The sequence below is a fragment of the Acipenser ruthenus genome, chromosome 8 (genome assembly GCF_902713425.1).
Source record: "Acipenser ruthenus chromosome 8, fAciRut3.2 maternal haplotype, whole genome shotgun sequence".
NCBI classification, from domain to species: Eukaryota; Metazoa; Chordata; class Actinopteri; order Acipenseriformes; family Acipenseridae; genus Acipenser; species Acipenser ruthenus.
Window position 1 is genome coordinate 38,821,117 of NC_081196.1, and position 27,147 is coordinate 38,848,263.

The 27,147-nt window shown below is 38.0% G+C and overlaps 1 protein-coding gene across 5 annotated transcripts in view; it reads right to left on the reverse strand.

Annotated features, from left to right (window-relative positions):
- The window catches only part of LOC117406735 (synaptotagmin-like protein 5), a 95,646-nt gene that overhangs the window by 20,744 nt on the left and 47,755 nt on the right, over nucleotides 1-27,147 (reverse strand). The window contains exons 1-4 of one of the 5 annotated variants that reach the window (XM_034011014.3): nucleotides 15,335-15,455; nucleotides 8,463-8,910; nucleotides 4,960-5,181; nucleotides 3,105-3,220 (exon numbers count right to left, since the gene is read on the reverse strand). In XM_034011014.3, the coding sequence (XP_033866905.3) occupies nucleotides 3,105-3,220; nucleotides 4,960-5,181; nucleotides 8,463-8,581 (457 nt within the window). In that variant the 5' untranslated portion in view covers nucleotides 8,582-8,910; nucleotides 15,335-15,455. Of the gene's footprint in view, nucleotides 1-3,104; nucleotides 3,221-4,959; nucleotides 5,182-8,462; nucleotides 8,917-15,334; nucleotides 15,456-27,147 lie in introns of those variants that run through there. The other 4 variants (XM_059028923.1, XM_059028924.1, XM_034011013.3 and 1 more) reach the window with 4 other exon arrangements.

Here is a 27,147-nt window from a genome sequence, read left to right on the forward strand (position 1 = left end):
TGTGAACGGCGCCCTTTAACGCACACTTCATTTAAAGCATGTGTTTGTAGATTGTGTTGAAAACAGGTGCTTTAAGAACAGCCCAGAAGATATTTATAAAACAGAAACTTGTTCAATTGTTATTCATCAAAACAATCTTTTAAATCAGGTGTGAGATAAAAGTTTCACGAGCAGGGCCGTGCAGGTCACAACCCTGCACATTTGAATTCTGATGAACTGCAATGAAACGCCCTCAGTGTCTGCCACGTTCTGTGATATCTGGAAGCTTGTCTCACCTCTATGTGAGTAGCAAACCCTAGGGATCCAGGCTTGCATTTTTCTATTACAGAGGGGAAAACCTCAGCAGAGCACTGCTTGATAATTATAGAGACCCCATGGCAATATTCTAGGGGTTCAAACACAATCCGCAATGCAGTATACAGAAGAAATTCAATATCAAGAGCAATATAATCTAGGCAGAAAGTGTTGAGGCTTAGAATGATCATGGTGCCATTCCAAGGAGAGTGGCATCTTGGTCTGAAATGACCACTGATATTTTTTAATGGCCTTTATCTGTGGTTTTATGTACATAGTGTGTTGTCTATTTATTGGGAATTGTGCACAATTTTGAAGAACAATAAAACATTTTAAAGTCTTGGTTGGGGTTAAGTAGGAGAGTAAATAGGTAGTGAATGTGTGTTCCACCAACTACAACTGTAACTAATCAGAATTCTAAGTAAACAAACGTTTCAACTACTGCCTTCTTCAGTGTACTAGATGCATAATGTATTAAAATTTGGAAAATATATTGTGATTTTGTCAAGAGTAATTTAATCACAGTTGAAAATCCCTGGAAAAATACATTTTTTTTCCCAACCAAACCGGATTTTCCTCTCCTGACCATTGACCTCAGTCTGTCCTGAACTGACTTTTCAATCCAAAATGGAACTGTACTAAGCCATTTGTTGCTTGATGGTAATTTCTAAATACATAAAGAATACTTATTGGCTTAAGAATGGTTTCCTGTTGATAAGCATGATCTTTGAAAAATACATATTTAAATTCCACTCTCGCCTGCGACTTTGCTTTAGCCTCATTCTTTGTAGTTTTAATTCAAGGTGTATTATGCTGTTTTTTTTTTTGCTTTGCTCTGTTGTGATCTCTCTCCTTCCCTGTTGAACCTCCTGAGAGTTTAAAGATGTCACTCATGAAACCCCCAGAGGGGCGATCACCCCACCCCCTTAATTTGTTGTGTTTTTCTAGAAATTCTATAAATGATTATCGCCTTTAATTCCTTAAGTGAAGTTAGGGGAGAAAATCTGTAGCAAAGTCTCTTCTTCTGAATGACCTACAGAGTCATTACTTCTGAGAGCGATATTGTTAAACATGGGTAATTTGTGCAGTCTTGGATACAGAAATACTTGTTAAAAGAGTGCCTACAATCACCCTTCTATCAAAGTCTGTCAGATCTTCTGTCCCTGCGCAGTAATAACTGGATTGGGATTTGTATACATTTTCCATACATCAATCCTTTCTCGTTTTCTCCAGTGTTCTGTCGATGTCAGCCTAGTTCTCCGGGTGTCACTAATATGATCAGTCTATATCCTATTGAAAATCTAAGGAACACAGTTGCACTTTGATCCACAACATGAAATCACTGGTTCAGAAACACAGGCTCCCAAAGGGACCTCCCAAGAGAAAAATGCTGCTGCTCCCAGTTCATGTATACAGTTGTGAAGAAATGGTGTTGTGTGTTGCAGAGCACAAAGTCCAGTGGGACTGATTTACTCTCAGTTCTGCCTCTTCAGCTCGTTTTTTATTAAAACGATGAAAGTGCAGCTAAAGAGTAATTACTTGAAACTAGGGATGGAAAAGACTCAGAGTTTAAACATTAGTCAAACGTTTAAAATGATTCCTAAATGTTTACTGTATGTCAACTATAGAAGACAGCTGTAGTGTTTATAATGTTTTTTAGTCAATTTTTATTCAAAGTTTGTTTTTATGTACACATACTGTAAATCCTGTGCCCATGTAGTCTCATCCACATTAATGTAGAAGTACTGGTATGTCATAAAGTAACAGCACTCTAAAGGCCTGGTCGCATGGGTGACTATTGTCGATGGCAACAAAGGGACGACAGCTGTTACCAGTGACGTGTCTCCCACTTTAGGACGACGTTCTATTTTTCAGGCGACACGAGGGCAACGTTTTCAATACCAGCCAATCATATTTGACAGTAGTGCCACACGATATTAAAATGGCGATGTGGACGCATGATTTGGAAGTGAAGCTAATAGATTTCTGGGACAATTGCTGACATTGTGTTATGTGGAATTCTAAATGAAAATTCCATAGAGCGGAATGTTTCACCTGTGTCAAGGTATCTCAATGTTAGAGCCAGGTGCTCCCCAGCTGGGATAGCTTGTCTCATTCCCATATTCTGCTTTTCAATAAGGGGCAAAGCCCTCTCTTGCAGCTTATTGAATGAAGCTGGATCCATTCTCAACCATCTCTGAAAACTTACGACATCCTCTCTCTGAAGCTCTACCATTACATTATTATAGCACCCCAATTCTTCACAACTTTCTTTTTTCTACTCTCCTCCTCTTCCTCATCTAACATTGCTAACAAGCAGCGGCAGCAGTCTTCTTTTGCAGCACGTCTCGTTACAGAAACGTGCATTATGATTGGGTTGTATTACGTTGTTGCCTGTGTGTTGCCAACTTGTCGACCGCATGCTGGTCTCCCGTGTGACCGTCGCAAAACGCAAGGCAACACGCAGGCAACAAGTGTGTTCTTCTTGTACAAAATTCGCCCATGTGACCAGGCCTTAATGGAAGGCTTCTCAGGATGGGTTTTTAATTGTTTACAAATCTTCCCAGTATGTTAAAGTTGAAACATTTAAATGTTTTTAATACTACCGGCACAGTTTAAACATTTAGGTATTTAGATTGAATATAATCAACTAATTGCAACTCGTTTTGCCATTTTATTTTCTCAAATTGAAGTTATCACAAAAAAAAAAAAAAAAAAACTTCCACATGAAAATTATTTTCTCCTTTTATCCTCAAAACTCCACACAACCCATTCCTTGACCCCTTAACCCGGAAGTTAATTCTGCTCACCTGGAGGGGCCCTAGCGATGGACTGCTTCACCACTTCACTCCCCTGGCTGTTCCCCTGAATGAACCGCTTAGATCTCTCCTCGAAGAACCACTCCCCAGTCACCACCCTGAGCTGCCTGGAGAGCAAAGAGAATTAAAAAAAGAGCGATTAAAAAAAAACAAAAAAAACCCATAAACAACATTTTCTTTTCTGTACCACATCATGGATCATTATCTGTGTTACCTGTTTGACAATGTGGCCAATAAACCTTACACTATCAGTGCACTAGAATGGCCATTTTGAAAAGAGCCTTGAAACAGACTTTAGTTATAAGTGTAAAAAGTTGTCAGGATGCTAACAATAAAAAGAAAAATGACAGGTATGTTATTTAAACAGTTGTAGCAACACTACGGGACATGTAACGCTGTATTTTTCGGAACCCAGCTACTTACTATTTAAGTTCAAAGCAAAAACCTGGAACGGCTCAAACTGCTACTCAATGGGACTCTTATATCCATCCCTATTCTGGCACATGCTTTTCCAACATTTAATCCTGATCAGTTGGAAATGGAAACAGATCTATTTAAAATATATCTCTAAAGTAAACAGAAGTTTCTATCTTTCACACAGTGCCTCAGAACTAAAGGAACTGCATATATTAAACAATGCAGCCAAAAGACACTACAGTTATTGTATAAATTCACTGCACTTAGTTAAACTGTAGTCACTGGGAGAAACCCACAGAACGAGGGCTTTCAGAACTACAAGCCAACTGAAACTGCATTTACATTTTAATTAACAAGCACATTAACTACAACAGAAAAGTCTTTACAGTAAAGAAAGAATCATATTTATATATTATGTATACCAGCTGCTAAAACCAGATAAGTTTAGTTTTTAAACCAACATTGAATGAGACATGAAGCCTATAATCTAAGTGGCATACTGTATGGCACAATAAAACAGCTCTTGCAAAGGAAACAATATTGATTTGTTGCTGGGCTGTTAGAATAGACTCACACCTTTTTTTTTGTGACACAGAACAAGATACTGTAGCTAGATGTACTGTGAGACAAAAGTACAAGCAATTGTTTGGATTTCAAAGAAGTGTTGATTGAATAGGGCTGACTCATACCGGAGTCTGTATTATTCTCCATGTAGGACTCTTCTGCTTCTTTTCAACACAAGGATAATACTGAAGTAAAATGCAATTGATATCTTAACGGAATTTTAAATAATGTGCTCCACTGTGACTCTATGTTCACAATACTTTTGGTATTTTATTTAGTTTTAATGTTTTGGTAAAGTTCATGTTTTTAACATGCATACTGCCAAGGCAATGGGCCCTATTTTCCATTATTATTCAAACCATGTGACAACATGACCTTTCAACTCTGCCACCCACACCTACTCTCTCCCAATCTATACAGATTCACCATAAGTTGCTTATCCCAATATTCATACAAAAAGCCATAGCAATTAAACATTGCTATTCCACCTCTTGTTAGAAACATTTAACACATTTCAGATACGAAAACATGCATTTGACAACTGTTGTTCAGGTGACTGTTGTTTCTTTGATGCAGCTACAGTTCTTTGTGTTCTCTTTCCACCGTTTTCTATTGAACTGGAAAATAACCAATTAAAAGATCAAACGATGTTTTTTATTTAATTTAGTGTGTCCAATTATAATTTCCCCCTTGAACGCCTTAACAACTATGCAAAAGAGCCCAGCTTGTCAGCATGTGGATATAGAGCTCTTAACCTCATCTCACAGACAGGGGTCAGATTCCATAACGGCCTGTTACACTTGCGCTGTAAATGTCTTTGCCTCCTATCCTTACTACCCCCTCCTTGTCAGTTCATGAGACTTACGAGATTTTAGCGCAGATGGTGCACTTCCACTTTCTGTTCTCCAACACTACGCGGCATTCCTTGCACACTCGGAGCTGGCACTCCTCACACACATCCCCTCGGTCGAAGATGAGGCCCAGGCTCTTCTGGCAGCGGACGCACACCCGCTCACTCTGTTGCTGGTGCTTGTGCCGCCTGGTCCCGCCCTTCCTGCGGATCTCCAGCAACTCGTTCTTCAGCTTCCTGCGAAAAACAAGAAAACAAACACAGTCCCTGTAAGATACAAACACAGGTCAAAACCTTAAAGCTACGTTTCCATCTGCCACCGGGATTGACACAGATTTTCATCAGCAGCAGATCACGATCAAATCGATTTCAGCTGGAACTCTGGCAGAACTCAGTAGCTTGATAGATACAGGTGATCTGTGACTTTTGTGTAATGTCCGGATTGTAGATTGTAGACTGCAGATGAAACCAACAGCAGCCACAGTTTGACATTGGAACAAGATGAGATTACGTTTTACAGAAAGATTTCATGGCGTAGATGAAAATTGTAAGGTACCGACAGGTATTAACCTTGAAGTTATTGGTTAAGTGTTATAACCTGTGACTGAAAACAGTGAACCTGCTTGCAATCTGTGTGTTTCACCATTTCGATCTCCCAGTTCAGACCCCGGACAAGGTCAAGAAGGTCCTGTACAGTAATATAATAGACACCTAAACAGAAGGAAGAGAAAGAGCCTTATACTTCGATGACAAAATTATCTTCTTGGTGAAATCTCCTATGATGTCAGAATCAAAGACAAGTTATGCAGTCAGTAGACGCTACACAAGAAAAGCTTCCTCATACCCATCCACTCTTGATTCACAGTAGTTCCTTAAAGACCACCATGCTAACAAAATATAATTACATAGGATTTAATCCTCACTGCCATCTTGCCATAAAAAAATACACAGTTGCCAACAATATGAAAACAATCCGTGACAAATAGCTGCTGTATTCATCAGGTGAAACCAACTGGATGATTCCATCTAGAAGTTCAAGAGGAAAGAGATATGATTTCTAAGAGTTTGAAAGGGATGCGACAGTGAAAGTCAGACTAGTCACGACATCTGCAACTGTATCAGGTAAAGCAGGGATCATTGTGCCATGCAATTTGAAGAGATAAAGAGGGGAATAGGACAGCTGCAGACAACTGTGGCATTAGGTAGCATGCATTAGTATGCACCAAAACAGTACACAAGGAAAAATACTGAATGTATTTTCACACAGTGAGGCACACTGACTAAAGCTCATAAACATGTCATGCAATGGACTGTAAATTAACTCTGGAATTAAGTGCACTCTTCTCTTTCAAGAGGTTAGTGAAATGCTTTCTCACATGGTCGAGGTGTTTCATTTGGACTGTGGAAACTAAATTTGCAATATGAATGCCTTTGTCGCCATCAGAACTCCCAATCAGGGGCATTTAATGTCAGGGGATCTGCAGGTTATTTGCAGGTAATAAAGATGCGTCTACCTTGTTATCTCAGTGATCGAGATTCTACATGAATGCACTTGTCTACTTGAAATTGAAATTGCCATTGCTCTTAAAACATAATTTTATTAAATAACACCATAGAGCTTATCCAAATTTGGGTTTTAAAGTGATTTTCACTGAAATCTCAAACATCTTAGTAAAGAAAGTTTAATATCTGTAAGACAAAGCATTATAAAGATGGGATGTTCTTTTATAAAATAGTAATACAAAGTTAACAACCATGTTAACTTGGCTTAGGTGACATTTTAATGTACATAGGTGACTGAAGCTCATTATGCAGGCAGAAAGGATGGTGTTACAGTAGTAGTGAATTCAAAACAGGTGTATTCTTCAGGGCGCCGAACAGGTCCAGGATGCTTTGGAAGACACTCAGGTTTGTCCCCAGAAAACACAGAAAGTACTTTGCAAAACTAAACGATATTAGAAAACAATTCAGTATCATCAGCCAATCAGCTTCCAGCTATAGCAGGCATTAATACACAGTAGATACCTGCTGGAACGTCACCACATCACCTGCAAATCAAATTTTAAATCAATCCGCGCAAGTACTGACCTTTCCATTTTGACTTGCTGTATTTAAGCTTAGTTCACATCTATTGGACAACAAATACTAAACAAAGACATAATTGGTGCAAATTAATTTTATTATCCACCAAAACCAGCCAATCAATAATTTGCAACTGCCGAATCAGCCAATCACAGCCTGTCAGCTCAGCTGGAGCTCAGCATTTTTCAACAGCAACAAACCGAGGCATGGACAATTCAGTAATATTCCTCCATTCCGATATCTGGCACTGTCCAGATAAAATATAAGCAGCTCTGGCAAGTAAAAAAGTTATTTGTTTAAAAAGTTTATTTTTTGTTTTATTTTATTTTATTTATTTATTTTCTCTAATTGTGTGTATGAACGGCTTTATATACATTTTTGGGACTATTTTCCTAAAACTTTTCTCAGCAGAAGCGTACCCGACGAATCATAACAAGTTCAAGTTTTTTTAAGTAAATTATGAGAAAAATCGTTTTCTAATAGCGATAGTGCCATCTCGATGAAGGCTCTATCATATGGTAGTTGGCCTTGACTTTCGTTAGCGCCCTCGCCTTTGGCCTGGCTACGCATAACTCCAGTCGCGGTCAACTACCACGTGGTAGAGTCTTCATCAATGGGCCCTATTGCTTAAATACAGTCAGCACTTGATTATACGAGACTCAGATACATGTCAGTCGCGTTTTACCGTCCTTGTATTAAGAAAGAAATCAATTCTCATTATATATATATATATACATATATATATATATATATATATATATATATATATATATATATATATATATATATATATATATCACCATTTTTCTGATACAAAGCCCATCTGTTCAATGTTACAATTTATTTGATTTTCCGTCACAGCCTGCATTTTATTTTGTTGACTTGGATGTTTAAATCAGTCTTATTGTGCAGTTGCACAGCACTTCCTTCAGTTTCACCTGATGAAAATTCAGCAACAACAAAGCAGACAAGAGCTACTATAATTTAAAACAGTTAATCATTAAACAGTTTTAGATACTGTAATGTATTTATAAAAAATCTGTGATCTTTAGTTGCTTTTGTGCCTACGTATTTTAAAACACCTGTCCTTTCCGCTATGTATTTTTGACATTGTATCTTTTTTGTGATCTCTGAAAAATGGGCAAGGGTTGGAACAGGCCAAATGAAATAATCAGATATGAAGTCACTGAAGTCAAAATTTTATAGGGTCAGATATGTGAGTGCTGACTGTAATATCATCAGTACCCCCAGAACTTTATGCAATATACATTTTCTCTACTGTTTCAGTTAGGAGATTTTTGTTCAAGTAACTGTAAAAGATTACTTTTTAAAAATAACTTCCCCAACACTGTCCATAACTATCCAATATATATTTTACTAACATACTACATGACCACAATTACATCTCCCCAGTATTTGGATCACAGCATGCTTACCGAATCCTCTTCTCTTCCCGTTTTCTTAGGTTTTCATCTTTCTGCAGGACTCCAAGAATGATCTCCTTCTCGTTATCCAGGAGGAAAGACAGGTTGATGATCTCCGAGGTTTTAGCCATGTTTCTTTACTGTTTATCCAGATAATACAGCTCTCACAGTATACAGAGATGTCAGGGAATCAGAGAACCACAGATGGATCCAACCAGGAGATACTAAAAGGAAGTCCAGAATGTTTCATTTATTAAAAATCCTGAAATGTAGGGTCTAGCTGCTTTGTCTTTGGCGATGTCATCAGCGTGGGGTGCACAGAGTACAGGCTTCTGCTCCTGGTCAGCGTATTTTAATCCAGTCTTTGGCTCTGCTTGCTGGCATTGTGCTCACAGTGGGCATCGTGCTCTAAAGACTGCTCTCAAGCTGAGCCGTGTGGTGAGCCTTGGACCATCAACAACTGTTACTGACGAAAAGAAAAATAAATCAGAACAAAAAAACCCCACTGTAACAAAGACATTATTTTTTGGCAACAATTAATTGTTACACTTCTGCTTTCACTTCAGTTTCCTGATTAATAATTACCTCTTGCTGAGTCCTCTAACAAAAACGTTTACCCAAAGTAGTATTTCATTTTCAGAATTTCACAGATAGCTGGCGTACTGCCTGCATTGCTCTGTTTCTCTCAGTGTTATGTCAGAGTGCTCTCCTCACATATAAATTGTGGAGGCAGCCTTTCATTCATTGATGTACTGCACTGTACGGTACATGCATGAGGCACAATGCACTTGGATTTGGCAAAACAGACAGAATGCACACAGCCGCCAAAATGTCCCCGCCTCTCACTGAGTGATGAGGTGGAATGAAGACATTGAGGATAATGAGTCATACATTGCATACAAATTAAATGCAATGAAAACAATATCAAGGGTTTTGTAGATGTTGCTAATGTGTGGTTTATTAAATGTATTATTTATTAATTTGTATTATTTTCCCCTTTTACAATGAACTTCCACTTTAAATCTGTAAGTTACGGCAAATCTCTTAAAACTCTGCAAGGAAACGTATTAGACACTTAAAAAATGATATATGTATAATATAAATAATGAATGTTTTACATTCTAGAAGGAAAACAAGCAAAGCTTAGACATTTCCTGACCAAGACCAAGTTTCCACTGCAGTCTCATTAATTTTTGCCTCATATTCAATATGTCATATTCAAGTTGACAACCTAATAATTCAAATATATTCATTTAAAAAAAAATCAGACTTTACAGTCTGGTCAAATTTGAGACACTGCAGGCCTCAATTTGGGAAGGAATGAAAATGTGAAACTGAGGCAATTATTAACAGGAATTTGTTATGGCCCTCTAGTCATGTTGAGATGGGAAATGAAACAACTGTGTGATTTTGCAGTGAGTTATATCAAAGTAGAGAGAGTTGTTTATTTCTGAAATTTACAGCTGCGCCACACATTCACATTCAGACACATTCAGACACTGATAAAGGTTTCTGTTCTTTGACAATGTAAATTACACTCATCTGTTGTTTTCTGCATGTTTTACAAATTGCACTGCACAAAGTGGGTCTTTTCATTCTTGATGCAGTTCTGATTAAGAGCATGATGAAATAACTTGTGTAATAGATGACAACAAATTGCATTACCTAGCTAATTCACAGCAAAACTGACTTTCAGTGATATGGAAATAAATGTTTCCACATGCATGGTACATGCCAGATTCATGGAAGTGCCAGGCAAATAGTGTGCTTTTCAGGTAACATAACTGGGGCCTGCAGCCCATCCTGTCACATGCTGATACCAAGTGACCTATGAGATATCATTTTTAACTGTCAAGCAGGCGATGGAAGACAATATTTGTATTTAATGATCAGAAAAGAGGCTCGAGGGGTCAGACGGGGGTCATTCTTTACTAACGTTCCATCAGCTGCAGCTCAACCCAGGTCAATTAAATGTGGTGCATTTTGTATACTGTACAGGTTGGCTGAGTATTTTGTTTTTATTGCTGGTATAATACTACTAACATACTAACAATTGTAACATACTAACATACCAATATGTTATCATACTAACACACTAACACACTTGTTAACACTTTCTATTGATTTTGTGGATTCTGCTGCTGTTGTGACATACTAAACCCAAAGCACAACGGGGATTAAGTCTTAAAGGTAATGAAGGAGCAAGGTAGGTGTGTGTGTGACAGAGACAGAATAATTCTTGGTGATAAATCTCCCTCCCGACCTGTGAAGGTGTTATGTAAAGTGCCCTGGACTGGATGCCACACAATTCATTCCCAGGGTTAGACCGAAGTCGACCATCTAGAAAGGGGGCGGAGCTACAGTACACTAAATCATCGACCTGGAAGGGAAACTCTAGTAGCCGCGGATTGGAGGAGCGGTTGCACTCGTTAACCAAGGGGTCATGTTTGACGGTACAAAAGGAGATGTAGCGAAGTGATCTGTTCCTTTACAGATGATGTGTCAATTATGACAGCAGAATTGATAGGGATATATTGGCATTGCAGTGGATGTAGATGTCAAGGTGAATAGAGCAGTCATCTTTTCAGATTCCTTATCAGGATTTACAGGAAATAATGCATTTCTTTTCAGAATGCTGCTGTTTATGTTTATATGTAGTTTTAGTATGGATTCTGGCTCATATAGGAATAGATGGGAATGAGAGGGTGGATAAGTTAGCTAAAATAGGAGTGAAGAAAGAGGAAGTGGATATGGATGTGCAGTGTGGTTTAAATGAATATTATACTATTATTGAGAAACAGATTATTAATGAATGGCAGAATAAGGCTCAAAGTAAGGTTAAAATAAGGGAAGGGTGGTATGGGTGGAATAGGAAGGAGGGAGTAGCATTAATAATGATTTCAACGCTAAAGGAACACCTATATAGAATTGGAGCGCATGAGAATGGATTATGTATGGAATGTAGTGCAAAGAAGACAGTGGAGCATCTAATGGTTGAATGTGTTAGACATAGGAAGGTGAGAGAATATATGTGGAAAGAATTAAGGGATTGCAATATTTCCAATCAATTTTGTAAAAATGGTATAGGTGATGGAAGAAAAATAGAAAAAGGTATTATTGGATGTATTGCAAAATATATTAGGAAAACTAGAAGATTCAAGAATATTTAACATACAGAGATTTTAAAAGGTTAAGTGCTCACAGCAGTTTTAATAGCCAAATCTGAACAGTAGGTGGCGACAATAAGTTTCGACAGAAACTTGGTGGCCATTAACACAAAACAGAAGAAGATCTGTTCCTTTGTATGGTTATGCTGAACCGGAAGGAAAACCTGTATTGTTATCGTGAGTGTTTTGTTTGTTTTTGTCGTGTCTAATTATACTTGTTTGTTGTTATAAGATGGCTAACACAATCCGGAGCTGTCGCCAAAGGTCAGCACTTACAACACTGCACTATTGTTCTCGATTAACTGTATTTACACCACGAGCACTATAGCACTCGCTGTGGACTTGTGATTGTGTTTGTGTTACGTGTGGGTGTTTAAGATCGGGACTGTTATTACGGGACCAACCCGTGGATTAAAACGGCGCAACACACGCCACTGTATTGCCTGTTGTCATTATTACTTACTATCTTGTGTCATCAGACCATTGGAATATACAAATAAACCACCATTGCACATGGATTATCGTTACCTGTCTGTTTATTGATCACCACTGCACTCCTGCACCTGCACACTGTTAACCACTTTGCCACAGTGTGACATCAACTCTGTGCTAAAAGCTGGTTCAAGTAAAATAGAAAGAAAAGAGAAAACAATATACTGTAATGGGAAAATGAAAGCAAAAAAACACAAAAAAATAGAACAGTTTATTTTTTTGTGCTGTTATCTAAGGCAAAAAGTGTCACTTTGGGAATTCTTTCATGCTTGTGTTCTAGTTGAATAGCATAGCAGAGGGATACCTCTATTTCTGTACTACACAGTAATTCATTATATAATCTTGCATCTTTATCTTGTTTAAGTTTCATTGCAGATCAAAGATGAGCACTAGAATGAAGCCGATCTTTCAAAAAAAGATTTACTTTCCTTGGAATTTCTTAGTTTCTTCTAGGTGTGGTCCTGTGGTTTGTGGAGACAACCAGAAGACAGGGGAGTCTGGGTTTAATTAAGAAGAATATTACATTTACAAATGCTTTCCTGAATTTTTTTTTTTTTTTTTGCTGTCATGTCTCATTGAAAAAACTAAATTCTGCCTCAGGGAGATTCAGCATTTCTCACACACATTATATTTAACACATGCAATCTAAGCTCATGGTTAATAGAATTTCAAATGAAAAGATGGTTGTATCTCCCAGTAATGCTAATAAGTATAAAATAGATTTTCACCTCTTTGTACAGAGCTGTATTGTAAAGTTAGCTGCTTTGGTGACCAAGTTCCCTACCAGACTCAAAGTCTCATTTAATAAATGTACTATTAATACATTCTACTGTAGGTTTAACATGTGGTGGATGTGTTATAAGTCACCTGGATGAACAACTTAAAACCAGTTTGTTACAGTTCACAATACAGGAAGTGCTGCATAGCTACAGTACCCAACATTTTTCTTTGCATGTTGCTATATCAAGTGGAGTCATCAATAGCTTTAAATTGTGGGATTGTCAAAAGCGGACCTTATTGACCTCTGGTACTCTGTTAGTATAACAATTATGAAAGGTATACAATAGTAGACTTGACCAGTTATGGCACATTTTTTGTTTTACCCTCCAGAGCCAAAAAAAACAATAGAATGTTTTTGATACTACCTCCCTGTTCTGTGCAGGTTAACAGTAATGTGCTGTGCAGTGAGCAGTATCAGAAAGACAATAAAGTTCATAGGGGCTACTGTTGAAGCCCATATCACACGGTTAATTAACAAAAAGTGTTAACATCACAGAGTTATATGATGCTGAATGAATGAGGCCTCAAACACACAGCTTGCACTAACCGTAGGCAAATGTTTTGGCTAGTGCCTATATGAATGTGCAGCAGCTAAAATGTGTGTCTAATTCTTCAGGACGTTGTGCTGCATGTATACCTAACCACCTCAGAAGCATGTATGAGTATGTATGATAGAACCTTTTACAGTGCAAAAGTGCTTCAGCTGACCATCTTGAAATGGATACTGTGACCAGGGCGTAGTTTAGAACAGGTCAAACAGGCCATCATATTTTCCCCTCATCCTCTTGCTTATGAAAATGTATGCACACTATGGTGTTTGACATTAATATAATAACAATTTTAGTACCATACAGTATTCAAGTCATTCCTATGATTCCATATGCTTGTGTGGCCTTTTTCAGATGACAGGAAAAACCTATTTTCTGATTAATACCCTATTCACACTGCACGATTATAACATTGTGAAACATGACTGTGAATAAACTGAGGGGCACACACATGGGTTTATTTAGGTGGTGTGTGTAAGGTGTATATTGTGTTGATAATGCCCCTACATTTAAGTAAAATGTCTCAGTTAAAGAGGCAATACAAACATACATGTAATGTGACTTAGCAGAAAGAATTAAACAAAGAATCACTTTTGTACCTTATAAAATTAGATCAGGCCTTAACATTACAGTACTTTGGCAATTTAAAAGTTAGCAATCATATTAAAAAGGTATGTTCTTGATTAGATATCAGAAATCTTTGTTTCCTTGTGTGGTAACTAAGTACAGATAAGGGTGCTTGTTACATTAAGGAATTGTAAATGACATTTCCTGTACTGTATGTTTGCTAAATCTTGAATGCAACATTGAAAAGTAATTTATTGAGACGCAAAAACTAGAAAATAACACACAGATATCTCCTGCAGTACTGTACCTGTCTGGAAAGCCAGAAATGCAACTCAGTCACCTAAAATAATATACTGTACCCTTTTTATACCACCCATATCTAAAGTATCTATCTAAATTAGTACACACACATTTCTAGGTTAAACCCATGGTTTTCAATTGATAAAAATCAGTGGATCTGGCACCATTTAAATATTAAAAATAGGGTAAAACCTGACATTAAGAGAGAAATAACTGAATTAGATGCTGGGTTTCTACAAAGCCCCCTTCTTTAAATTATTTAAATAGAGGTGGCATATACAGCAGATCAATTAAATGGTTTCTTCCTGAACTAACAGATAACGAAAATGTTTGTTTTAAACTTCTACTACTGCAGGCACTGTAAGGTTCTGAAAGTATCTGACTAACATTCTCTGTTACCTTTGTTATCACCTGTCAGCTGAGATGATAGCAGCTCTGGTGAAAAGGTTCAAGTTCAGGTTCTATTCTATCTTGGTAACCACATTTAAAGAAAGAGACATTCCATTAGCGTTCTTCTATCACTACATATTGGCAGACAGGAACCCTGTTGAAGACAGCATGCCTTTGTGAAGCAGGCTCTCAGATGGTTTGCATGCTGCTTTTATCAAAGGGCATCATCACCTTCAGTGTAAGTGCTCCTGTTACATGATTTACAGCATGGACAGTATGGAAATCTTCACCTTTTTTTATGCAGCAATTGAATGTCACTTATTTTAATTCAGGAATTTCTGCTGCCCTTTTGCCACAACACATAAAAAATGAACGTGTATATCAGATACTATAGTAAACCTAGTATCCAGATTTGCTTCTAAATTAAGCATGAAAAACTTATCACCTTATACCTTTCTTAGTTTAAAACAAACCACAACAACAACAACAACAACAACAAGCACACCAACTACAAGCACACCAACTACATTATGAAACACAAACAGACAAACTAAAAAGAAAAGAAATATACAAACCAAACAAAAGTGACAGTACTTCCCTGCTCAAATGTGTTTAAAACGTGTTAAGAGTAAACTCTTACCTGGCTGAAATAATGTCTTTTCAAATGAAGGACCCTGCTGTGAGACAAAATGTGTTCCCAGTCAGATGTCCCTGATCCTGACAAACCTGTCTAGGCACAGTCGTCAGCAGTGGAATGCGCGCGCACGCACACACACACACACACACACACACACACACACACACACACACTCACACACACACACACACACACACCCAGGTGATTAATACTGTACGTTTAGAACTCCCCTACGTTCTCTACAAGCCTGGTAACGCCTTTAAAGTTCAGCAAAGCATTTCTCGCTCTCTTACAGACTGCAGGTATGCAAATGTGCAGCAGAACAGTCAGTACACCACGTGCTGTTCTCATACAGTGCTGTAGGGTATATAGCTGTTTTCAATACATAAGACCATCAGTATCTGATGTACATTAGCACATATTAACAAAGGTAATGTATCAAAGAGTTCAAATACATGAACTGCATGTGTATATATTAAGAAATCTCTAAGGAGAAAACACCATCTCCCTATTTAATTGTGTGTAAAAGTTTGCTCCAGCGAAATTAAAGCACAAAGAACAACACAATATATTACAGAACAGTAGGAACATATCTTTTAAGACCAGATCCATTCTCTTACTGATCTTATTTAATTGAATATGTACAATAAAAGTCTGTCTAATAAATGCAGTCAAATACAGTGGCCAAATTGAGAGATTCGGGTTTAATTCCTATTATCATCTTTACCTTATTAACACAAGACAGATTTTTCTGACAGGCATTTGTTCCATTTCATAACAGGGCCCAACTGTTTTAAAATATGATTAAAATCTCCCAAATTAATATTTAATAAGTGTTAATATGATCAGATCTTCAGTGTTAAAATCAATCGAATTGCTACATATTTAAAGAAGGGTTTGCCAAATCCAGGCTAGCCTAAAAAGAGCTGATAGATTTATGTGGCTTAGCCTCCTGTAATCATCCTCTTGTTATATTACTAAATGGATTTTCTCAAAGCTACATCATTTTATGTATCCACATGCTGTAGCCTTGTCACAGTGAATATTAACCGCTGTGTGGACAGTAGCACATACACTAAGTAGTAATGTTATGCAGGTATGAGAATATGTTTAATAATTCAAAATACTGCAGCAGTCTTCAGCATATTTAGAAATTATGTAACTGATATACGATAAACTAAACAATAACTTATGTTTACAAGGAACAGACTGACCCTGGAATGCACAAGGAAATAACTGCTTACATAAAACGGAGCAGAGAAAAATCTTTGAAAGTGCAAAAGAGCTTAAAGGCGTTTCTTACACAGTGTATACATATGATATGATCTAGCTAAATAATCCAAGCTATTGTAAGGGTGCTATACACTGAAATGTTGTGGTGAATGTTGCTGAAAGGAATCATGAATGGTTATGAGTCCCTCAACAGCACTCTGAATAGGGTTGTATGGTTTATCAATGAAACACAAATAAACAAGATCATATTTACCTGGAGTGAAGCTGCTGATGCATCCTGTCTTATTTAAGGGAAAGATCACATTCATCCTCTGCACAATTTCTAGTTTGCAGTTAATTTTTTTTTATTGTACATTGGCAATCAAATTGTACAGTTGCTAGCGCAGTGTCTCAGGTGCATGCTTACTCTACAATTGCATGCATGGCTAACTAACATGCTTCATTAGGTACTGCAAAGACAAATACTGCTTGGGCCAATAGTATGAACGTGGAATTCTGGAGAAAAACAAACTCATATATCATTTAATTGCATGCAATATGAGTCATCACTGCAGCTATTGGGTTAACCCTTCATTGCACTGTGCCAATTAGGCTTTAGTATATTTTAGGTTAGTAAATATTAAAGTGTTTATAAGACATATTTTTTCCCCATTTAGTCGCAGATACAGCTAAAAGTTTAGCATCACACTATAGAATTAACAAATGTTGCTTCTTAAAGTTGAATTAAACCTGCTGAATAATGTTACATTAGCATACTGAATTATATACTGTGTTGTAGTTTTCCATATACTTCACAAAAAACTGACAAAAAATGTGCCATTTCAAAATCTAACATGAAACACTGTACTACTACAGTCAGCACCAACTAATCGGGATACTGATAATCGGGATTGCTGCTTAAATGGGATACAACTCTGGGAGACGGTTCTTCCCATCTATTTATGTCATTTAATTGGGACGTCACTTCGTTTAATTGGGATACAGTATTTTCAGATAATGAACTTGCGCAAATAGCACAGTGCAGTCAGTACGTGATTACACTGTGACTTGTGTAAATTGCGTAAACCACGTTGAACTCTTAAAGAAGGAGTCTCCTGTGGTTTCTCACGCTGCTGTCACAAAGAAAGTTGGTGTGTCAACATCGTAGGTGCCTCGCCTTGTGATGAGATGTGATTTTATTATTTTTCATTTCATGGAAATAAAAAAACAGCGATTAATTTTGTTAAGGAATAATAAAAAAAACAAATGAATTGTATTTTAAATTATGTATTTAACATTTAATCATAATGTGATTTGATTTCATTCTTTTTCTTTTCATTTAGAAACAACAAAGTGCGACTAAGGTCTTCTCACCTGCCTCTCGTTTAATTGGGACAGCCGCTTATTCGGGATATTTTTCCTTCTTTCGAGGCATCTCAATAAAGCGGGGCCAACTGTATTATGGCTTTCGGCAGACTTTTGCAATATCATTTCATAGATTCTTTGATTACACAATGTAAAATAAAAGATCTAAATTATGTTTATATCGTCTTTTTTTTTTAAAATGTGGTCTCAATCCTACAATTCTAGTTGGTGCAACACTTTTGGCCATATCTGTACAGTATTACTCTCTGACTGTCATTATATCAATACATTCACGGTCAGAAATGAAAATATCCCCACGGGTAAAAACCTTGAAGTTGCTTGGATTACAAAACATGATAAATCGAGGGTAGCACGTCATACTGAGCTTAAAGATAAAATTCTAACTGACAGCGGCCGTTATGTTGTGCAATTCCTAGTTTGCTATTTTTCCATATCAGTAGGGTATTATGTTTATAAAATCCATGGCATTTAATCTGGAACTATCATAAGATCGTTCCTTTATGTGTCATAATAATAGCAAAACATTTTGAAAGGGACTTGAAACTTCTTAACACCAACACTCCTGCGAGGCAGGCATGGATTTCGTTATTATTAATTAGTTTTGTTTGTTTACTGAACACAGACATGATCGGGCTCTATCGATTTGGGGGACATGTTGAACTTATTTTTTTTTACAAATCAGGTTCAATAGTTTTCTATATTTATCGTTGCTGGCTCACCATTATTATTATTATTATTATTATTATTATTATTATTATTATTATTATTATTATTATTATTTTCAGTTGGAGTACACAATAATTTTACCCCTGGACTTTCTCCCAAAGTTAGAATGTCCAGTTATGTTCCCTCAATGCAGCAATCCCCACACTGCTCAGGGGAACTGAAGGTTCAGTGGGAGTCATCCCATCCCACGACCAAGCCAATTTCCTCTTTTACACCCAGGAACAGGAGAGTGGATGTCAGCGAGCTATCTGCCTTTGGAGGACAAAGGCCAGCCCTGCAGGTGTCTACCTGAGCTCATCTGGCGCCTAGCAGGTAGGATCCTCTGTTTTGCCTCCCTAACCCGCAGGAGTGCCAGAGTCAATGTGAAGACCAGCTACTTTGTACAGCCAGGACGCTCCCCCGCCTCCTCTGACTGTATGACACACCCTGCACACCACGTGACCGTGCTTTTACCAGGTGAGCCTCTCGGGGACCCCCGCAAGATTGCTCTTGCTGTTTGCACATAGCTCTAATGGGGAGCTATCCTTCCATAACTCATAGACCAATAACACCACATACTGTACTGTACTGTAATTAGTACACTATGTAATAGCAAAAATGTCTGTCAACTGTACTTTACTTAGTATTTATATAGTTTTACCTTAGAATTGTGATTGAGTGTTTTGAAGTTATGAATGTTTAGGAAGCAGGTGCAATGAATAGTGGATGGTGTTTGTGAAATTAATGTCCTGGCTGTGAAATAGTTGACTCAAAATATATAATTCTGCTAACAGCCCCTGAAAGTGGCCTCTATCAGCCCGACGGCATGGGACATTTTACAGTTAAGAGAATACCCAGAGCACCAAGTTTATTCAGAGCACTTTGGTTGTAAGGCTGTGGCTTATGATGCTTGGCTCTGTAAAATATTGCCATCTGCACAACGCTGCAATATCAGCAGGCCATTTGAAAAAAAAGAGGCATTCACTTGTCTCACTATCCTAGCAGCATTACCCCAGGGATGAGACAGTTGCATAATCATTTCAATATATATTCCATCCCCGCTAGTATGCATCACACAGAATATCTCATGATTTCATGAATACAACTGAATTTAATAAACATGAATTTATGGATGAATGAAATTTACATTTTGTTAATGTAGTCCACATTAGAGGGGTTCTTTGCTAAAATGGAGAATTCCACAGAAACAAACAATTGAGCAATGTTTGGGTTACTTGGTACCAGTCTAAAATATCAGTTATCTTCACCAATGTATTCTTCCTGTTTAAATTCACTTTGTACATCATTTTCTCTTCAGTCATCACATCCTAGTGACGTTTAACATCATGTTCAAAGAACCCCTGTGGTCTCAAATGAGCTCTAAAACATGTATTCTCCCTGAGTACAGCTGGTATATTGGATGTAAAAACCACCATGTTTGTTCTACAGTATGTGGCATTTCTTACTGATGTGTTTCTTGCATACTTTACACTAGAAGCAGAGTGTTTCAGGGGGACCTTTGAACCCAGACAAGAAGGACAAGAAATTTGTTAATATGACTAACAGGGGAGACCTGTACCGGCTATCGTGCACATGCATGATCCTGCGGGGGGGGGGGGGGGGGGGTCAGAAGCCCTGCCTTGACCGCATGCCAGTCACAGCAGTGACGCACAGAGGTTGAGTTCCGTGTTTGGTGGGGGTGGGTCTTGGGTGAACAGTCCAACCCATAAAAATGATGATCTCCTATCCCTCTGTTAGCCCTTACAGGAGAATTTGAATAAGTAATGTGAAGGAAAGTGTATGGAGGGAATACAACCATAGGGGCCGGCCGTCCAGGGTTATTGCGGGCATGCCATTTGCCGTTCTCATTGATCTCAATAACAATGGCATCATTTATACCTCTGAACTCTGTCAGTCAGCAAACAATGCAATGTTGCTTTAAAAAAAAAAGCTGGGGTTTCTGTAGTTGAGGAGGAGAGTGATGATAAAAATACAACCGAAACTGAAACTCTGACAACACCACAGGGGATGCCAGAGGAAGAATTCTCAGCTGTGTCACCTGAGCGACCAGGACGCTCTGCCTGAAACAGACACCGATGATGTAAGCGTGTGTTCTGCACTTGTAACACTGCAGCGTGCTATGGAGCAGCATCAGGATATAAAGCCGAATTGGGATTTTTTTGAAAATGCTGACAATTGGACGTCCATACTTGTAAAAACAGACCGTCCTGATGCGTATCAGAGTTCTTCGCTGGAAACAATTTGCAGTAATGTAGCCTTCCTGTACTCTACTTTTCTGCACTTGCATTACTTTTTTACATTTACTTTTTATTACATTCATAGGTTTTAATACGTCTTTTTTATTAGTATAATGAGTGTCTTATAGATTTTTAACCGTATACACGCTTGATTGTTTTGTTTACTGTACTGGTGATTGTGGGACATTTTGAATGTCAGGTTATTGTGTGGGTGTTTATACCGTCCATCGCTTACTGCGGGCGAATCACGTTAACACAAACACGCCTGTTCTAAGCGTTGGTGACTGTATATCAAATGTTCTGTTCAACCCCTTAATCCTGTGGGACATATTCACAAAGCATTTATCACGTGCTGTTTGGACCAAAACTGACAATGGTACAGAATTAGAAAAAAATGACTACGGTGCATGCAGGAGATCTAAAATGAAAACTCCTGAGTTATTTATTTGAAAACAATGTTTTGTTTTCTTTTTAGATATGTCCCATTCGTCTCAGATTGAAGGTGACACATTTGTTTCTGTATCACTCCTCGAATGGTTCTGATGCTTCACTCTGTTCTGTTTAACTCAGCCCCTAATCGTGTCTAACGCTGTGAAGCTATATTGCATTTGCACACTGTTTGTTTTTCAATTCAAACAGTTTCCCCACAAGGTCAGCAGCTCACAACAAGAAGATGTTAAAAATGATTGTATACAATACCCCAGGAGCACGCCTGCCAAATTCTTCAAACACTTCCATTGACTGCTAATGCTGTATACAGCATATTCCAAAGAATGAATATATTAAATAAATAAGATGGGGGTACAGTACCTGTACAAACACAAACACACACACACACACACACACACACACACACACACAGCTGCACATATCATCCTATTCAATGTAAATATATCCATATGTAATGTAAGTGCTTTATGTGCAATCCATTTTATAAGGGTGCTTCATTCTCCTGTACAATGAATATCACACAAAGCACTTGCATCTATTAACAAGCACCAGCATTTTAGGGCCCATTTTAAATGCAAAAAGAGGCAAGTTATTGCCATAAAGTACTGTATTCCAATCCACAGTTTATATTAATAGAACAATTAAGTGTTCTGTTCTATGATGACCTGGTTGATAATCCCCATAGAACAGGGCTGAAGGTACTGAAAACAGTGAACTGACTAAACTGACATGAAAACAATTAATATATAAACCTCATGGATCCTCTCAACTAACCAGGCTCCCAGTACAGCGGTCACTGTCCCAGAGGTAGAAGTTCTCTGAAGCTAACAAGACTTCATTGGCAAGATAAATTTCAAGTGATCCAGTCCAATATATAACCTAAAAACACATTTTAAAAAATGTCTTCACAGAGAAACATCTATAAACATTTGGTTTATAATAGTATTAATATCCTCCTTAGCAGTCATTACCTGGAGATATTAACTTTGTCTTTCGCTCAGGGACACTTAACTCTCACTGTGGTATCTAGCAGGTAATGTGTCAGACAAGAATGCTTAGTGGAAACCTCAGAACGTTCATCCACCAATCAAGGAAGCTCTATTCCAGGCACTACCACACGGCACAGTAGATGCATAAGGGACAGTCTGATAGATTATTGAGAAAGGATCACAAATGGGAAAAATTAGTCTTCATCAAGGCTACCTTGCTTTATTAAGGTAGAAAAGTTACCAATATAGACTCTCTTTATCCAAATATTGTACTGTACACATGCACAAGTACAGATGTATTGGGTGTGTCACCTGCAATCCTGATTACATGCAAAACCTCCCTAAGTACATAATATAATGTTCCCACAGCTGCTCCTCGGTCTACACTATATGTGTATGTGTGGTGCCTAAAGTGCTTAGCGTAACTGAGAAGAACATTCATATATACAGTAGTACATACCTGCACATTTTACACCACTGTATATCACTTTCTAAGTAATAACTGTACAATTAAGGTACTTTAAAAAAAAAATCCACACTAATTACATCAAAGCTTATCGTTAAGTCTGTGTAGTTTCATACTGCATATATAATTTCATAATAAAATTCCTGCACACAATTTTAACACATTTAGGGGGGAAAAAAAGCCCGATTAATATCGACCTTGCATGTGCTTCAGTGGGACAGGCTCCTGCTGGCTGCAGTAAACTACTGAGCTCAGAATCCCCGAACAGATTTCTCTTAAACAGCTACCTCAAGCTGCTGTCAGATGGAAACTAACAGTGCATGAAATGCATACCTGCCTCCCTGAGGGATGTAAGTCAATGTGCTGGTAATGGGACAGCCACTGTGAGACACAAGAGTTATTGTTTATCTTTAAGTCTGGTACAGAACTGGGTCTAAAAACACACTGACACATTATATTTTCTAAGAAACATGAGGGAGATGTTCTTCCCAAATTATGTAAGAGACATAAATACTGTTACATGCCAAGTGGAATCTCTGTGTCATTTACTTTCTTTGCGAAACTAAATCCTGTTATCCTGTAATAACACGACAGTGTGGAAAACGTTCATTTAATCTAGGACACAGATTTCTCCAATTGTATCCACTCAGAAGACCTCGTACACTCAATACATCCAATAGTTATCACTTGAGCACTGCTAAAAAAAAAAGGGGTTCAGTTTATCTTTAAAAAAAAAAAACTTGGATATCTTTATTTACACAAGTGTTGAAAAATATCTTGTTGAATAACTTCAACAATAAAGAGTGAAGTTATTAATGTTATATAAACATAATGAAAGAACACAGATGCTATGTTCATTCGTGGAGTACTCTATGTAGTACCCGTTGGTATTCTAATATACGGTGAATACGTGAGTCCAATATCTCTGTACCAGTTATAGAGGGTACCTTTCTGTTTAAATGTGCTTTGAAATTACTTCACCCCTATGCATATTGTACAATGTTAAATACACAACATATGTATGTACGATCACTGACTTGTTCTGACTAACTTTATTATTCATTTTTTTTCAATGTATGTAGCTATAATGTTGTTGAATCACTGTTTCAGTTAATAGCTTCAGCGTCTGACTCACCAGCAGTGAATGCTGCTGCTGGGTTAGCCCTCTTATAAATCTCTTCTGAACACATCACTGATTTTCTTTTGCCTGGGTAGGTTTTAGTGTCAGTTTTCCAAATGTTTAAATCTTTTCCTGTTTTAATTTATAGGTATACAAAATACGCCTTTCATTCTTTGTTTCTATGTTTTTTATAGTGCAGGATGAAGATGACGTGGATAACATGGTGTGGCAGTGTGCCCCGCCCCTGTGCGTATCCGAGTGATTTAAAATATATAGTTGTATTTAAGCATGGGGATTGCACAATCACTTCATGTACAGGGATTCAAGTGAATAATTAAATAGGCGCACGTTTCACTCAATGAAATTTATAATTAAAGTTCGGGAGGAGGGGCATGCACCAACCTCCACGTCACCAAATTGAATCATTCAATTCACACGTCAGCAACTCCTGCTAGCATTATAAATACCCTTTCCACTTACCCCTTGTATGCGTTTTGATTCATTTGTAACCCACCACCTTCCCCATCTCCACCTCTTAAAATTAGTTTAATTTTCCTATTGGGGGGGATCTCTGCCTCGTCCTCACGGCCAGGCGTGAGTCCTCAAACCAAGTTAGGTTTGATGCCAAATTAATGTTTTCTACGGAAATAATGTTTTTTTTTACAGCTATCGCACACATTGCATTTCTTTTAAATAAATAGTTTAAATCAAATAAATTTGTGTGATTGGTGTTTTGTCCCGAACTACTGAACTCAGGGTTGGGTGTTTGTGAGTGGAGAATGGGAGAGAGAAGGAGAAAAAAATAATTAACAATTGCTACTCGTGTTGGAAGCACCAGCACGGAACTTGTTTGGTTTCATTTTGTCTGTTTTGTCTGTCTATTTATTTTGGCCAACGCACCGTTTGTTTTGTTCTGTGCTTTGTTTTCTGTTTAAGCCTTCTGATTTACAATAAACCGACGCATCAGCGCGTTTCATACCCCAGCACTGCTGTCTGTGTCCACTGTCTTCCAGGTGCGTCACCACCACAAGCTATCCGTGAGACATGGGTAGTTAAGAGAAAGCCCCAAGATTGGTATTGTGCACCCCATGGTATTTGTGAGGTGCTACAAAAATGAGACTTCTTCACAAGTATCTATGCAACAAGCAATAGTGGCAAATCCATAAACCACCACTGTGTAGCCCTTTGTGTTTACCAAGATAAGAAAATCCAATCCAATAGAACCTTGATTATCCCCACCCTGATTATCTACCACTGTGATCTGAACAGCCCCTAGATAATCTGTCTCACTGTGTGCAGTTCTCTTTTGTGCTGCTGTTATATAAAACGTGTTATTCAGCACACAATCTCCGGTATTTAGCAGAACAGTGCAGCACTAGATGCTGTGTATTTAAAGATAAAGGCGCTGAATTATATATTTTTAGGAGGTGTTCTGATTGGGAAAGTTATACAAACAATTTCACACTTTAGTGAAATAATTCAATTATCAGATCACCCCCTGGTCCCAAATAGTTCAGATACTGTATCTTACAGTGCTTGGGAGTCTTTCAATGTGTAGCTCTGGAAGAATATGTAAACCACTAATATATAGATTGCTGTTGTAGATCCACCACTGTTTAGATCAATTGAATAGCCGCCAGTGCGTTTTTTAAATTCACATTTCAAAAACCTTGGTGTAAATTGTAGCAATATATTTATTTTGGCACAAACATTGTATTGTGGTATGCTTTGCTGAGACGCTTCAATACCAAAAACAGTATTATTTAAATACCCACCTGTGACAGGGTACTCCCTGTCGCTGGTTCTTGAGTGGATGTGTGCCTTTATGGAAGCAAGTGGGACGCACAACAGGAGACGCATTGCTAGGTAACCAATTAGGCAGGTAGGTTCACCCGTTGTCATGGTTTTCGTAGTGTAGTAGGTTCCTGGAGCGGGACGTCTCTTTTAGTGAGCCTAGCGCTCGCCTTTTATTTTTAGCTTTGTTTTGTTTTGTTTTGTTTTTCTTTTTTTTTTATTTGACCCTGTTTTTTTCCCAATTTGAAATATCCAATTGTAGTTTTAGGCTCAGCTGACCACTACCACCCCTGCGCTGACTCGGAAGCGGCAAAGACGAACACACGCTGTCCTCCGAAACGTGTACCGTCAGCCGACCGCTTCTTTTCACTCTGCAGGCCTGTCATGCAGCCAACCCACAGCTACAGCAACTCGAACCGGCGACCTCCAGGCTATAGGGCACATCCTGCACTCCACGCGGAGTGCCTTTACCAGATGCGCCACTCGGGAGTCCCTTTTTTTTTCTTTTCTTTACTTTAAATCTGACACTAGGGCTACCTTGCTGGTACCCTAGTGGCAGCACGTGTTGCATTAAACCTGTGCACCTGTGCAGCGTGTCAACACCCACTGCTCTGTGTCTGCCTCAGTATTATTCAGTGACCACCCACTTATGTACCGTCGCCCTGCTACACCACCCCTTTTTGTAAAACACCACCCTGTTTTGTAAAAACAACCATTACAAAGTTACTATAGTGAGGAGATTATTATTATTATTAGCGCACCAACCAAATAATTATTAAGCAGGCGCTCCACAAGCACTGTGCAAACAGGCTTATACAGGACTGGCATTATTATTATTATTATTATTATTATTTATTTCTTAGCAGACTGGCATGCCATCAAAGTGTGAGAATTAGGGTACTAGCACAAAACTAGTCATGGGAAACACAATGATGCTATAAAATAAATTGTCCAGAAGGGGCATGTCACATGGTTTTCTAGAAATGGGAGTATTTATGAAAACAAATACTTTATGGTGGCAGATCCCTCTTGTGTGTTTTCAATTGAAATGTATGTACAGTATTTCATTTCAAGTTTTAATGTTCCTCGGTCTTTTCCATCCATCTAATGCAGCAAGGCTTCAAAGTTCTTTCTGGAAAAACAGGAAACAGACTTCATAACATCATAGCATCCAATTGCATCAGAGCATAAAAGAATATTAAGTAATTAAAGGTATACAAACGTGATTACAGGCCTGAGATTTCAGAAACAATGGACCATATTCACCAAACTAAAGACTGTTCACTGCGGTGTGGACCTGGCTTTACATTATCAGTGCACTAGAATGGCCATTTTGAAAAAGCTTTGAAACAGACTTTAAAGTGTAAAAAGTTGTCAGGATGTTAACAATGAAAAGAAAAATTACAGGTACGTTATTTAAACAGTTGTAGCAACAC